General features: G+C 31.4%; 1 protein-coding gene across 26 annotated transcripts in view; it reads right to left on the bottom strand.

Moving 5' to 3' along the window:
• Nucleotides 1-13,502, bottom strand: part of C2CD5 (C2 calcium dependent domain containing 5) — a 101,368-nt gene that overhangs the window by 43,154 nt on the left and 44,712 nt on the right. For 14 of the 26 annotated variants that reach the window (XM_072798688.1, XM_072798689.1, XM_072798699.1 and 11 more), the window contains 2 exons: nt 12,888-12,996; nt 660-774 (listed from right to left, as the gene is read on the bottom strand). In XM_072798688.1, the coding sequence (XP_072654789.1) occupies nt 660-774; nt 12,888-12,996 (224 nt within the window). Of the gene's footprint in view, nt 1-659; nt 775-10,163; nt 10,230-12,887; nt 12,997-13,502 lie in introns of all 26 variants that reach the window. The other 12 variants (XM_072798685.1, XM_072798687.1, XM_072798695.1 and 9 more) reach the window with 1 other exon arrangement.

Raw genomic sequence — 13,502 nt, 5'->3', positions numbered from 1 at the left:
AAGCACATGGTCAAGCTGTTGGAAGGTAATCATGTTCAACTGCAGGAGATAGCAAAGAATTAAGAAAGGCATAAGAATGCTTGGAGGTAGGAAAGTCTGAACTGTAGAATGGCAAGGCCTTTAAAGGAAGAGAGGTGGTTCAAATGAAAGGTAGAAGAGAAAAGAATTGAGAGTAAGAGTATGGAAGTCCCTTCCTAACTTGGCAGAGCTAGGAAGGATGATGGAAGAGAAAATTAAGCTACGATTAGTAAAAGAAGACAGAGTTTACAGAAAAACTTTAAAAGACAAATGGCAGTTCATTTACAACACATCAAGGGTCCAAATATTCCAGAAGAAGGAGTCAGTGGGGTCATAAAGTCAAGTCAGCCTAAAATTAATTCTTGCTATGTGCCAGTATCAATTCTCATCTAATTCTTCAATAGTCTTAATTGATAGGTGGTTATCATCCCCATTTCAACATATAAATGGAGGCTCAGAGGAGTAGTTACTTTCCCGTTTCAAAGCAATTAACTGGTAAAAATGGCATGTGGACCCCAGTCTAATGTACTCCAAAGTTTACTTTCCATAATTCTTTTTCCTATACTTGCATAAATTTTTTACCCTTTCAGATGACAATCTGTAAATTACAGCATCTAGAAAATCAAGTTATTATCATTTACCAGATGCTAGTTGATTCACTGTAGCCCACTACAGCATGACAGCCTAATGCTTTAGCATGTGATTTTATTTCTTGTCTGATTTCTGCCCACCACGCATCTCGAGTTTCTGGTTCATCTGAAAAATAAATTTTAAATCAGTTCACTACTCAATAGCACATTGTCTATACGATAAAGAAATGTTCAAAATAAATGTACTCTGGAAGGCAAAGACATACTGGTCTACAACAGATTTTGAATCTAACTTCACATGTTAAAATGTTATTTCTCAAAATGCTTATTAACATTTTCATGTTACTTCTGAAAAAGTTTAACACTCTAAACTTGATTGATAAAAAATAAGCCAACTAGTTCTATTTGCTTTATTACTTTAGGGGACATCTATAGGGAGGGATGTATTTTATTAGATGCAACTTAAAATGTCAACACAGAGCTTCCAGATTCTAATCCTAAACTGAGAGGATATTCTATGTCTATCTATGTCTCACTCACTTCGCTCAGAGAACATTTTGAGTCATACCCATACATTTAATTTAAAATTCTGATTTCATTTCCAGGGACCTATTTTTTTTTTATAACCCACTATATTCTATATTCTTACAAGGCAACAGTTTGTCAATGTTAAAAAAGAAAAAGCCATGTAGCCATCCTTGTGAGTCCTAAAGCAAAGTAACAAGAAATGAAGGGACTAGCCAATTTAAAATAAAAAAAAAACAATACATTTAAAGATTAACACAAATAATTTGGTTAATGAAAACTAACCAAATATAAGGACGAATTTCAGTTAGTACATTGTAACTTCATATATGGTTCTATAATGAAGAAAATGCCTTAAAATCACAGCATTGCATTTTATTACCACAGAAGAGTCCAATATTGCTTGTAATAGAGCATTATAAATGGAGCATCTGGCACACATACTTCCTAATCACTTGCATTTAGCGGCAAACTACTGGTGAACAGCAGCTGCAAATTATAGTAACATTTTATGAGCAAAGACATTAAAAACAGAAACAGTCTATAATGAGCATATCCTAATTTGTTTCTTTTTGTGGCCAATTCCATTTGGGAGCAATTTGGGACAGAAAAAACTTAATCTAACTCTAAACAGGATGCTAACCTCTTATTGTGAATTTTCCACATAGAAGGCACTATTAAAACCGAAAATCAAACAATCCATAAACTTTCTTTTTTGAATTTCAGTACATATCCAGTTTTCAAAATGTTTTTTAAAAAAGAAGAAAAAGTAGAATTATACTCACTAGTAAAATACTGAAGACAGCAAAGTAAAGAAAGGTTAAAAAGCTTGTTATAGCTGACATTCCTATGATGTAATGTTGTTTCCTCCACAGGGAGGAGATCAGCAAAAGGGAGAAATGAAGAGATAATAGCCAGAGCTACAAATGATGCCAGTCAATTCTTGTAATAAAGTTTTGGATCCAAGACAGAGCTACACTAAAACTTTCTTTCAGAAAAACAAAACAAAACAAAACAAACAAACAAAAAAAAACAAGGAAATGCAACCTCTAGGAAACTGAGGAAAAGATCGAAAGACGGGATAAAATAAAGAAGAGAAATAGAAAAGACTACAATATGGTGTTAGCAATCAATATTATGAATTAAGAAATGTGTAACACAATTAGGTAACCCTATATTGCACATATGCTATTATGCTAAAGAATTTCTTCATATTCCCCCTGAAATATAGACATTAACAGCACAAATACACTTTCAAATCCATTCTCTTTTTAAGGCACATATGGTTCCAAAACAATTTGGGCATCTATTTAACATCTTCCTTTCCTAATAAGGGAATTTTTACCATAAGACAAAAACTTAAAAGTTGCTCAATCTATCAAATTATTTATGATTCTCTAAAAATGGATATCATAAATAATAAAAGAAATATTATCTCAGTTTAGAAAATAACTATTTTCCCTGAAAAACTGTAATAAAGTTTTGCTTTTCTTTAAAAACACTAGTAGGACCTGCTATTTACTTTCTAAACTCTTCTGGAAGTTTAAAATATTACTTGCTAAAGCAAATAATTGTATACTATGCTTTTATAAAAACAGATTTTCTCATATTAGATTCTCCTACATCTGTGCCACAAGTAATACATGGCAGCCTTTCTGTTTTAAATTGAATTTTACAGAAAGTGATCCATGACATTGTTTTTTAAACTAATTTAAAAAATGGAGGAAGTTACTTATTTTAAGTTCAGGATATATTTATTTAGAAATGGCTAGCATGTCTACATGGAAAAGTATGTAATAATTACTATGAAATACATATAACCACATAGAATACAAAGTTTATTTACATCAAACTTACCTTGGTATAACACTTAAAATAATCAGTTAATTAAACCAAACACTATGAAAGAATAAGTGGCTGATTTAAAAAAAAAAAATAAACAAAACAAAAAGCTGAATGCAGCGCAAGTGGAGCATTCATACTCTTCTGACAAGGTCACAAGCAGCCTTTATTTTGACACATGAGCCACACAATTGCACATGGGGATGCCATTGTTGTATTTAATAAAGTATTTACAAGTTTAATAAAAGCTAAAGTTACATAACATGGGAGCTAAGGAAGCAAATGGCATATGTCCACACTCCAAAGAATTTGTTAAATTTTGTTTTTGGCTTAAGCAAAAGCTCAGAGAACAAAGGGTTTTGCAAAGCAGATTCAGCAGACAGGAGCCAGAAACAGTGGATATTTTGGCGCATGCTTGGATCAGGTGACAGTACAGACTGAAAACTATGGCAGCTCACTGAAATGGTTACAGAAAGTAATGGCCCTAGATTCTAGGTGAAAGCAAGGCAAGCATACAGTAAAGAGCATTTCATCACAAACTAGGAATTGAATTAACAATAATTATCTATAACTGTAAGCAAGAAGCCAAAGGATGAATTTGTTGGCTATTAAATTTAGGGGTTATTTAATTAAAATAAAATTAAGAATAATCAATTTATTTAATATTAGAAAAAATTAAATTTATGTTCAAAACCTATATTATATTTATGCCAGAGATTAGCCAGAGAATATTCACACAGTAATGATTCAGCCTAACTTACTATAACTGAAAATTCAGAAATATCACAGTATTTAATTCTATAGTGGAATTTTTAAAGCTTAACAACTGTTAACTGTATTCCTCTAGGAAACACACTAGTTGAATTTGAATTGTTTTATTCACTCTCCAGAGGTCAAAACTGAGGATTTACCATACTCCTGTAAAAGGCAAAACAAAGAGTCTGGCTTAAAAATTTATGGCAATTATACATGCCACTCATAAAACTGGATACAATTTAGTCATTTGAAGGATATACAGCTGAGATGTGAAGGTCTCAATTAATCAACATTTCAAAGATGCAAGAAAAACGTTTCTTCTCTAAAATACCATGCTCCTCCCAAAAATCCATAGAATTACTTATAATTTTAAAAAGATCTTATTTTAGGAGATACTAAAATTTATTTATTTTATAAACTATATTTCATACAATGTTATATTTTTCTTCTATGGGTCAAAACTCCTCATAGATAATATCACAAATCTTTCTTTTATAAAGTAATCTCTATATCAACTTGGGGCTCAAACTCACAACCCCAAAATCAAGAGTCACATGCTCCACCAACTGAGTCAGTCAGATGCCCCATAAATCTTTTAATATATCCTTTTATTCGTAGTCATGAACTGAGCTCTAGATCAATACCTCACTAATGCTTCTTTTAGAGGTAATGTCTGCACACTTGGGCTGACATCACAACTCATTCATTTTACTACTGTTACTTTTCTAGAGCATGGCCATAGCTTGATATCTTGCCATCTTTTTAACATTTTATCTTATTTCTGAAGTGCAAGTGAAACTGGTAAAGATTCCTAAAATGGAAGTAAATGCTTATATCTCAGAAAGTAAAGAAGTGAACAATTCAACATAATATGACTTTATAAAACTGAATCTCTTTGAGATTTTAGGCAATAACACACTTGCAACTAAGAAACCCTGACTCCCTAAATGTTGAATTTAATCCTATTTTTACATAGCTCTGGAAGAGAAGAATGAATTCTGCCCTTGAGAATCTTTGAATCTGGCTTAAAGAAAAAAAAAAAGGAAATGGACAATATCCAATCTAATTTTTAAATAAATAAGAAGAGATAAAGTGTTAACTGAGCTCAAATAAACATTTTTAGTACAGTGATAATCTATCTCATTAAAGGACAGCATAAGAAAGCCACATTCTTAAACACCTTATAGTATTATTCCAACACAAAACAACTTTTTGAAGATAAATTTCCCCTAGTGAAAAAGAAATTAGTTCAGATTTAAGTATGTATACAACCTCAAACTAGGTGGGGATTCAACACCAACTTAGGAAGAACAGTCCATTCACAGAGGAAATGATATGCAAATTCAGAGAAGACACCAACTTGCAATAATTTGGGATGTTAGGATGGTAACTGGGATATAATCCATGTTAGATCAAACTGAAGTCTTCATTATTTATAAAATAAGTCAGATATATAATTCCTCCTTATATGTGAGATTTCCCTCTTTATATATAGATTGTATATTATATTTACATGTCACATAATACTGTAATTAAAATCCAGTTATATTAGATATATAGAGAGCAAAATTTCAAAAGTAAGAAAATTATACATCTGACTTTTTACAAATAATAAAGAATGGATAGTAATCAATATCCAGTTATATTATATACAGACAGAAAATTATTACATTTATATGTTGTATTACATATACAGAGAAGCTCGCACATCATACATGGCTATGTTTATGTCTTCTTGAACTCTATATATCTACCTCCTAAAACTCTTATTAAAATTCTTAAAACCAAAAGCTGCTAAAACCAACTACTTTGGGTTTAGTTTTGCACATCTGCTCATGAGTACCTCCCAGATGTGGTAAAAATAACTGCTGCGATCATCAGTAGAATTCAAGTTCTAAGAAAGCCTATCTCCATTTAACTACTACACACATGCACACATACACACAAACACGCACGCAAGCACAGCAAAATAGTATAAGAAATAACCTAGATTAGGTATATAAACAGGCTGTCTGGGAACAATTGTGTTCCCAATCCCCAACATCATACTTAAGACATGGTAGGCACACCACAAACATCCACTGAATAAAAAGATTTTTACTTAAAACTGAAAAAAAAATCTGGATTATCAAACTGCTAATCACTTTGTTAAAATTAAGTATGTTTAATGTAATAATTATACTTATTTTCTTGGTTTTATTGGTTTTTGCCCCCAAAGGAAGGTAAATTTTCTAAACAACTAGAATTCAGATAACTAACAAAAAAAGAGTAACATTTTCTAAATTCAGACCACTCAAGTAAAGCTTAGCACTAGCAAAAATGCATTCATTGTAAGACTTTAATACTAGCAAAAACTCATTCATTGTAAGACTGAGAAAGTTGTAAGTAAAATACGTCCTTAAATTTACAATCTAAATAAAACTTTCTAAAATATTCTCAAAACAAAGGAAAGTTACCTAGTTTCAAACAAGCTGTCCACTAAGTAAACCGTTCACTCTTAAGTCTAAGCTTAAGTCTAAGCTTGGAAGCTATTTTTTTTCAAACCACATTATATGTCTTCTTCATATTTCCTTTTATGACTTCCTGAAAAAATATCTAACCTCACATGCATCATACATGAAAAAAGAATAACAAGTTTTCCTCAACTACACTGAGACTATTCCTAATTAAAAGTTATAACCATAGGCTATGCAGAAATACTTTCAGTGGTAAATTCAGAAGAATAAAAAAAAAAAAGCATAGCCATCTGAGAAACACTGAGCTATGATTTTTAAAACTTACTCTTAGAATATTTTTTACAACTCAATTTTCAAACAGACTTGGGTTTCTAAAACGTAGGATTCAACTACTCATTGGGATTTTAGACTTGTAGCTATGTGGGATAATCCTAATCCACCTCTTTCTCTCAGCTCAAAGTTGCCAAGACACTGCTTTACTTGCCACATTCCACTAATTACCAACTCCTATGATTTCACATTTAAAATATTTTATAAATTTATGTTAAGAGTATAAGCCCTGAAGCCAGAGTAGTTAGGTTCACAGTATAGCTCAACAAGTTTGTATCTTACTTTGGGAAAATTGTTTCGTTTTGCTCATCCACAAAATAGGAAAAATACCTACCTCATATCTATGTTTTGAGAATTAAATAACCTACTACAATAAACCACTTGGAAGAGTGCCTGGCACACAGTAAGTGCTCTATAAACTTTAGCTCTCCTACCATCACCAAATCCTAAATCACCTATCTGGCCAGGAATACTGCAGTCAACTAAGTAGCTTCCCTGTCTCTTGTCTTGCTGTCTTTAAATCCATTCTCCATCCTATAATCATGATCTAAAACAAATGTGACTATGGGATATGCAGTCTTATTCTTATGCAGCCTGTTCCTGGCACGTCACACACAGAGCTGCAAATCCTGCTTCCTCCTTTCTAGTAGAAGATTCATCTTGTCTGTCGTGAAGTCTGTTACCAGGACAAAAACATAGAAGCAAGATAAGAAAAGGTAATACTGTAACTTTAAAATAAATTTTCAGGTAATTGAGTTTTCTTCCTCCTGCTTTACAAAAATATTTTCTATCACTATAGTTAACACAACCTAAGACAGCAAAGCAGGAGCAAATGGGAGACACACACACACACACACACACACACACACACACACACACACACAAAGCTCAATTAACCAAGACATTCTATATTCAAGGGCAAACAATAGGTATGGAGTAACTACGTAAATATCATCAAACAGGTAATGGCTAGGGTCTTGTTTTGCAACGTACACCTGAAGTTTCAGAACTACATTCAAAGGATGGAACAATATGCTTCTAAATATACTGTCTGAAAAATAAATCTTTATTTTTTTTAAGATTTTATTTATTTATTCTTGAGAGACACAGAGAGAGGTGGAGACGTAGGCAGAGAGGGAAGCAGGCTCCCTACAGGGAGCCTGATGTGGGACTCAATCCCAGGACTCCAGGATCACGCCCTGAGCCAAAGGCAGACGCTCAACCACTGAGCCACCCAGGCGCCCCTGAAAATTGTATCTATGTAAATCTCTTATATATCCTTCAAACTGAACTCAAGAATTACCTTTCCAAGTTTCCTTGCCACATAGTTAATCACACCTTCTTCCTCTTTAATTCTGTATCTTGTATCACACCACACCACAACACACAATAAACCATCAACTTATTTTTTCTAACCTTCCAGAATATGATCTTCATGAAAACAGTGACTGGCTGGCATCCTTGCATGCCTATTATCTAGCAAAGTGCATGGCACAAAATTGATTCTAGTAGATGCTTGCATGATATATATTTCATGAAATATTGTTGTGTGATAAAAATGCTTTCATATATCTTTCTACACTTTAATATTTCTGAAATAAAAATATCTAAATAATTAATCAATATATTTAATATGGTAGTGGTGTTTCTCCTTTCTCTTGGAAAGCTTTTATTAAATTGGTGATACCTCACATAATAAATGGTGTCAGAGAATTCAGGAAACTCAGTATTGATGAACAATTTCTAACATTAATAAAAATCATATCAACAATAATTTTTCTTACTGACATGATCAATTCTTGATTTTCTATGGTAATACAAGACAGTAATCGCTAATTTATTCCCTAATTACAGAAAAGAATACATTAATTGTTGGTATATATTTATCAAATATAACATTCTTAACATTATTTTTCAGAATTATCACATTATTTTTCTTAACCTAATATCAAAATCAGCCTGATTTCTGAATATGTACCATTACCATAAAGATTCTAATATCTCAGTCAAAAGCACAGAGCTATGAGAACATTAAACTGAAAGTGTCAGCTTTGATTTTAATATTCTGTTTACTTATATCCATCTTTTTTTCATACACTTACTACCTGACTTTATTTTAAATGATGGCAAGATATACTGCTTCCTCAACCATGTTTCTCCTCGCCAAATTCTGCAATTCTGCTTATGGGAACAAAGTATTATACCTATAAGATTTAATGATTAAAAAAAAAAAGATTTAATGGCTTTTCTACTTTCCAAGGCTGTTCTCTCATCTAACACACATCTCACCCTAAACATCTTTGCCCTGACAACATTTAAGCTACTTATATTATTAACGATCAGTCTATTCCAATATCCTTTTCTTACATAATTAAGCTTCTTCACTGCCCATACACTAATCTGCCTACATTTTAAAAATACATTCTTATTTTTATTAAATGAATCTAGCAGGGTATTTTTCTCACTAAAAGCTAAGTATAACGCATTACATTAAAAATGATTGTTTTAATTCTAATCAATATGATAACATACTGGCAAAAACTTGGATAGGAGATAGAGGTAATTTCCCTGAAGACTTACCAAATGATGTCAGTCTAAATCTGCAAAGGTTAGAACTGATCAGATTGTTTACTACACTAAACTTAGGTAAATCTGCATGATGTACATGAGATACTTCATAGTCAAACATGCATTACTTACATCCGAACTTATATCCTGGACTCCTAAGAACAAAAAAAGTTTAAAATATTGAAAAGATTATGGGATATTATCTAAAATGCTGAGTCTCTTGGTGTTTTTGTTTTTCTGTAAATAGATATACTGGTAAAATCCTTTAGGCAAAATATCAGCTCCTGATACTGAATCAAAATGGTTCTATTATTTAATTCCAAAAATAAATAGCACAAAAATTTAGATAGTTATATTAAAAAAATATACTTTTACCAAAAAGAAAAATTGGCTTTGACTCTAAACCACATCATCAGCTGTAAATTTACCTTAGTTAAGTTTCTCTAAAACTACAAACTATATCCATATGTAAAATTACTTAAAAAGAAAAATCATATTCTTATGTGGAAAGGGAAGGAAGGGAGCTTATGAAAGCTGTTAATCTCCCCCCAAATCTGCTCTTACTTACCAAATTTTGAAACACTTCTAGAATTATAAATAAAAATGGTAATAGCTATACTTCTATAGTATTTATAGACTACTAAATATATTATATTCAAATTTAATTTAACATTTAAACATACTTTAAGCTTATCAAACTAGCCATTTAACACTTACAATATATTTAACAATATTTCTTTAATCGTAAAGTTAATGTCTATGTCATTTACCTAATATGAAAAAACTGCCCAAAATGTAATAAATATAATTTAAATTTAGTATTCTGAAAGTTAATCACCTAACAAAAGCCATTTGTAATTTATGGTATTTCTATGGTTTTGGTTAATTCATTTTAGTTAACACGTTTTTATATTTGCATTTCCCTGGAAACTATAAGAGTTGTAACACATGTACTGCAGAATTTATCTGTATAACTGAATTGACATTAAACCTATTTAATCTAAAACATTTCTAAAAACTTCACTGAGCTGCCATAATTTTTGTCAGCATATGTAGTACTGAATGACCATCAAAATACCTGAATTGAAACTATTCCAGTCTAGCAGTTTGTAAGATCTTGTGTTACCCATAATTCCGACAAAGGCTGAGTTCAAAACAGCAAATTAGTAGATCAGTTTTAGGTGCAGAATAGTAGGGAAAAAAAAAAAAAAAAAACACTACAAACAAGAACATAATTGACAACACCACTCGACAGGAACTGGAAAGACACAGACAGCAGAGTTAATAAGAAGTAGAAATAGAAAGAGAAGAAGGAGCATGCTATAATAATCTAATATCAACTAAAGTTGAGTTGTTTAAGATAATGACCTTGATTTTTAAAACCACTCCATTCTTTTCCGTGTTTAATATTTAAGAAAGGAGAAAATTCTAAGAGCTAACTCGAAATAATAATAATCCATAATTAGCAGGTGGTAGTGGTTTTAAAATAAGATTTTTTTCCTTCTATGCTCAGTGTAAAATGAAAATTTCCCATATTCACTAGACAAAAAAATAGCTGCAAGATTCATTTGAAGGTGCAAATACAGCACTTTAAACATTAGCACATGCATCTCGATTCATCATAAGTTTCTCTCAGCAAAGTAACTCAGTGACATAAAATTAATACATCATCATCATGGTAGATGCTAATCTAGAGGGGTTTTTTAACATTCAGCTTTTTTCAACAAACTAAATCTTTTTCATAAATAATTATTTATGAAATATTAAGAACATCAATAAAACGTTCTTAAAATCTTTTATGCATAATACATATATAAAACCCAAAGAATGTGATATTTACATCAAAATACTGTAATAATGAAACCATTAGAATATATAGTCGATTTGTATTTAACTGAAAATAAATCAAAATTAAAATATAATTTATGTATCATTAAAAGCATTTATATTATATGCCCATAATCTTTTGGAAAATAAGTACATTAATAACTGAGAATTTGTAAATGCAAATTGAAAAAAATATTCCAAAAAGGGGAGCAAAGTAAGAGAATGAATAAGCTGATAATTGCAATACACAAAATGTATTCTGTAATAAAAATTCCTGTTTTCTTCCCTGGGCCTAGATTCTTACATTTCTCACACCACTAGAATACACTGGCAAGAATGATAAGCCCAAAAGAAGAGTTTTTTGTCAAAAGTAATGGGATTTTAAATACAGCTCTCTACTTAAACTTTTTTAAGTCACCCTTGTTTGTTCTCCCAGACTCTATGGCTTACTCAGAGTACATGGAAGCAACAATAAAATCATAATGTTTTCAGTAAACAGAAGATATCACCAACAGTTAAATATATTCCTGAAACCATTTTTGGAGCTTATCAGTGGGTGCAATCTATTAAAATATTTGAGTCAACAGGCCAAAGAAACACAGGCAACAAGCCTTGGGCCACACAGTTAATGTCAGGTATATTAACTCAGTAATTCCTTGAACTTTCCAAATAATACAAGTTCCTAAACAAAGATATGGAACTTGAAGTCTCTAATGTCTCAATACATTAAACTGGCATCAATCTAAATATGTCTTTAATTACTACAGAATAAAGAAAAGATCTCAAATTGACCAGAAAAAAATAAGAAATAGTGGGAAAAAATAATAAACCAGAGAAGAAAAAGAGAAGACTAATGCTTAAAAGATGTATTTGTTCAGCTTTAAGAGTTAAATAATCCTAGCTATTATTCTTCTGAAAATCTCGTTCCAGCTCTGGAAAAAATTCCATTCTGTTTCTCTGGAATTATTAACTGAAATGACATCAAACCACAAGGCACAGGTTACATTTTTTCTTAAATTTAAAAGAATGGTAATGTTCTGAATCCCCAAAATCACTATCTGCAATGTTTTGCATAAAATAATTTCGAAAAGTTTTACTTTTTGTAGCTATTAGTACAAGTGTCAGGAAGAGGTTATTGGAAGTGACAATTTAAATTTTTCAAAAATATGTACGTATATATGCCAAATAAAAACAGTAACATAACTTCAGCTTTAAAGTATATCATCAAAATAATAAATGACTTGAGCAAATTACTAGGAATCCAGTCAATGAGAACTGCAAGAACACTCCATATGGAAAGTTTCTACCACATTTATCATGTATTTGGGATTTTAAAAAACCATCAAAGCATTCCTAAACCAAGGGCCTGAAATTGAAACTGATTTGATGCCTTTCTTCTTTTATGATCATGATCCCATGTTTTAAAGAGGTGAGCTACCATTCTTATTTGTTTACTTATATAGAATAAATAGCTTCAGAAAAGAAACCGAAAATACACAGACAGCACTATTTTTTTTTAATTCTTAGATACTACACAATGTTTATAATTACATTTCAAAGGAATACTTCTTTTAGGAATAAGGAAATTACTAAAATAACCTACAGAGAATTATTGCTAGTTAAAAGAATTAACATCTTATGAAAATGGTCAAATTGCAAAATTTGCTACCTGCCTGGATCAAAGAAAAAGAGCTGACTCAAAAGTTACTTAAGGATTCCTTCAAAGTGATGCTTTGGCCAAAAAAAATTAATCAAGATTTCTTTCTTTACATAAAAAGCTAACTAGAATATACTTCTACTTATTTGATTTTTTTTCCATTAGGGTTACTGCAAATACTTAAAGCAACATGCGCCAGTTTATATTTTCTTTTTCATTTCTCAGTTAGATTTGACTTTTTTTTAATTATAAAAATTAATTTTAATAACCACAGTTTAAGTAAATGCAATACTGAAAACAAACTTTTAAAGGACATACCAGGATTGTGGATACGATCCAAAAGCTTCACAGAGCGTGCACTAACAACACCCCCAACATGCACAAGAAATCCAGGAGGAAATGCCGTCAAGGTAAAAAATGGAAATTCCTAGTAGAAAGAAAGGGGGGAAAATATAACTGACCATGTGTAAAGTACAAAAAATGTGTTTGTTAAAAAGTCTGATCCCCATAGATTATATTCATCCTATGAAATATGAATCCTATCCCTTAACAAAAGGCTACCAATTAGTTACACATTATACATGCTTTGTAATTAAAAGTTTTCTTAGATGTTTAGAGTTCCTAATCCTTTCCCCATATATATCATGTTATACAATATCCAAACACTCTCTTTATCGATTTTCAATGAGAAAAAAAGGCTCTCAAAGTTTTGGGATATTTGAACACACTCTTCCTTCCTCTCTATCTCCTACTCAGAAGCAAATTAACAGGGAGATGCAAGGATTCTCCTGCCCTTCTATTCAACCACTACTTCTCAGTGGGGCAAAATCCCCCTGACGTACACTTACTCAATTCCAGGCTACTGGTAAAGACTCCTGGCCTAGTCCAAGAGATCAGTAAGAATGTGGGACTGAGGGAAGAGTGAGAGAATAA

This window comes from Canis lupus, chromosome 25 (assembly GCF_048164855.1).
Source record: "Canis lupus baileyi chromosome 25, mCanLup2.hap1, whole genome shotgun sequence".
Taxonomy (NCBI): Eukaryota; Metazoa; Chordata; class Mammalia; order Carnivora; family Canidae; genus Canis; species Canis lupus.
The sequence above is the reverse complement of the archived record's forward strand: the minus strand, read 5'-3'. Positions and strand labels throughout refer to the sequence as shown.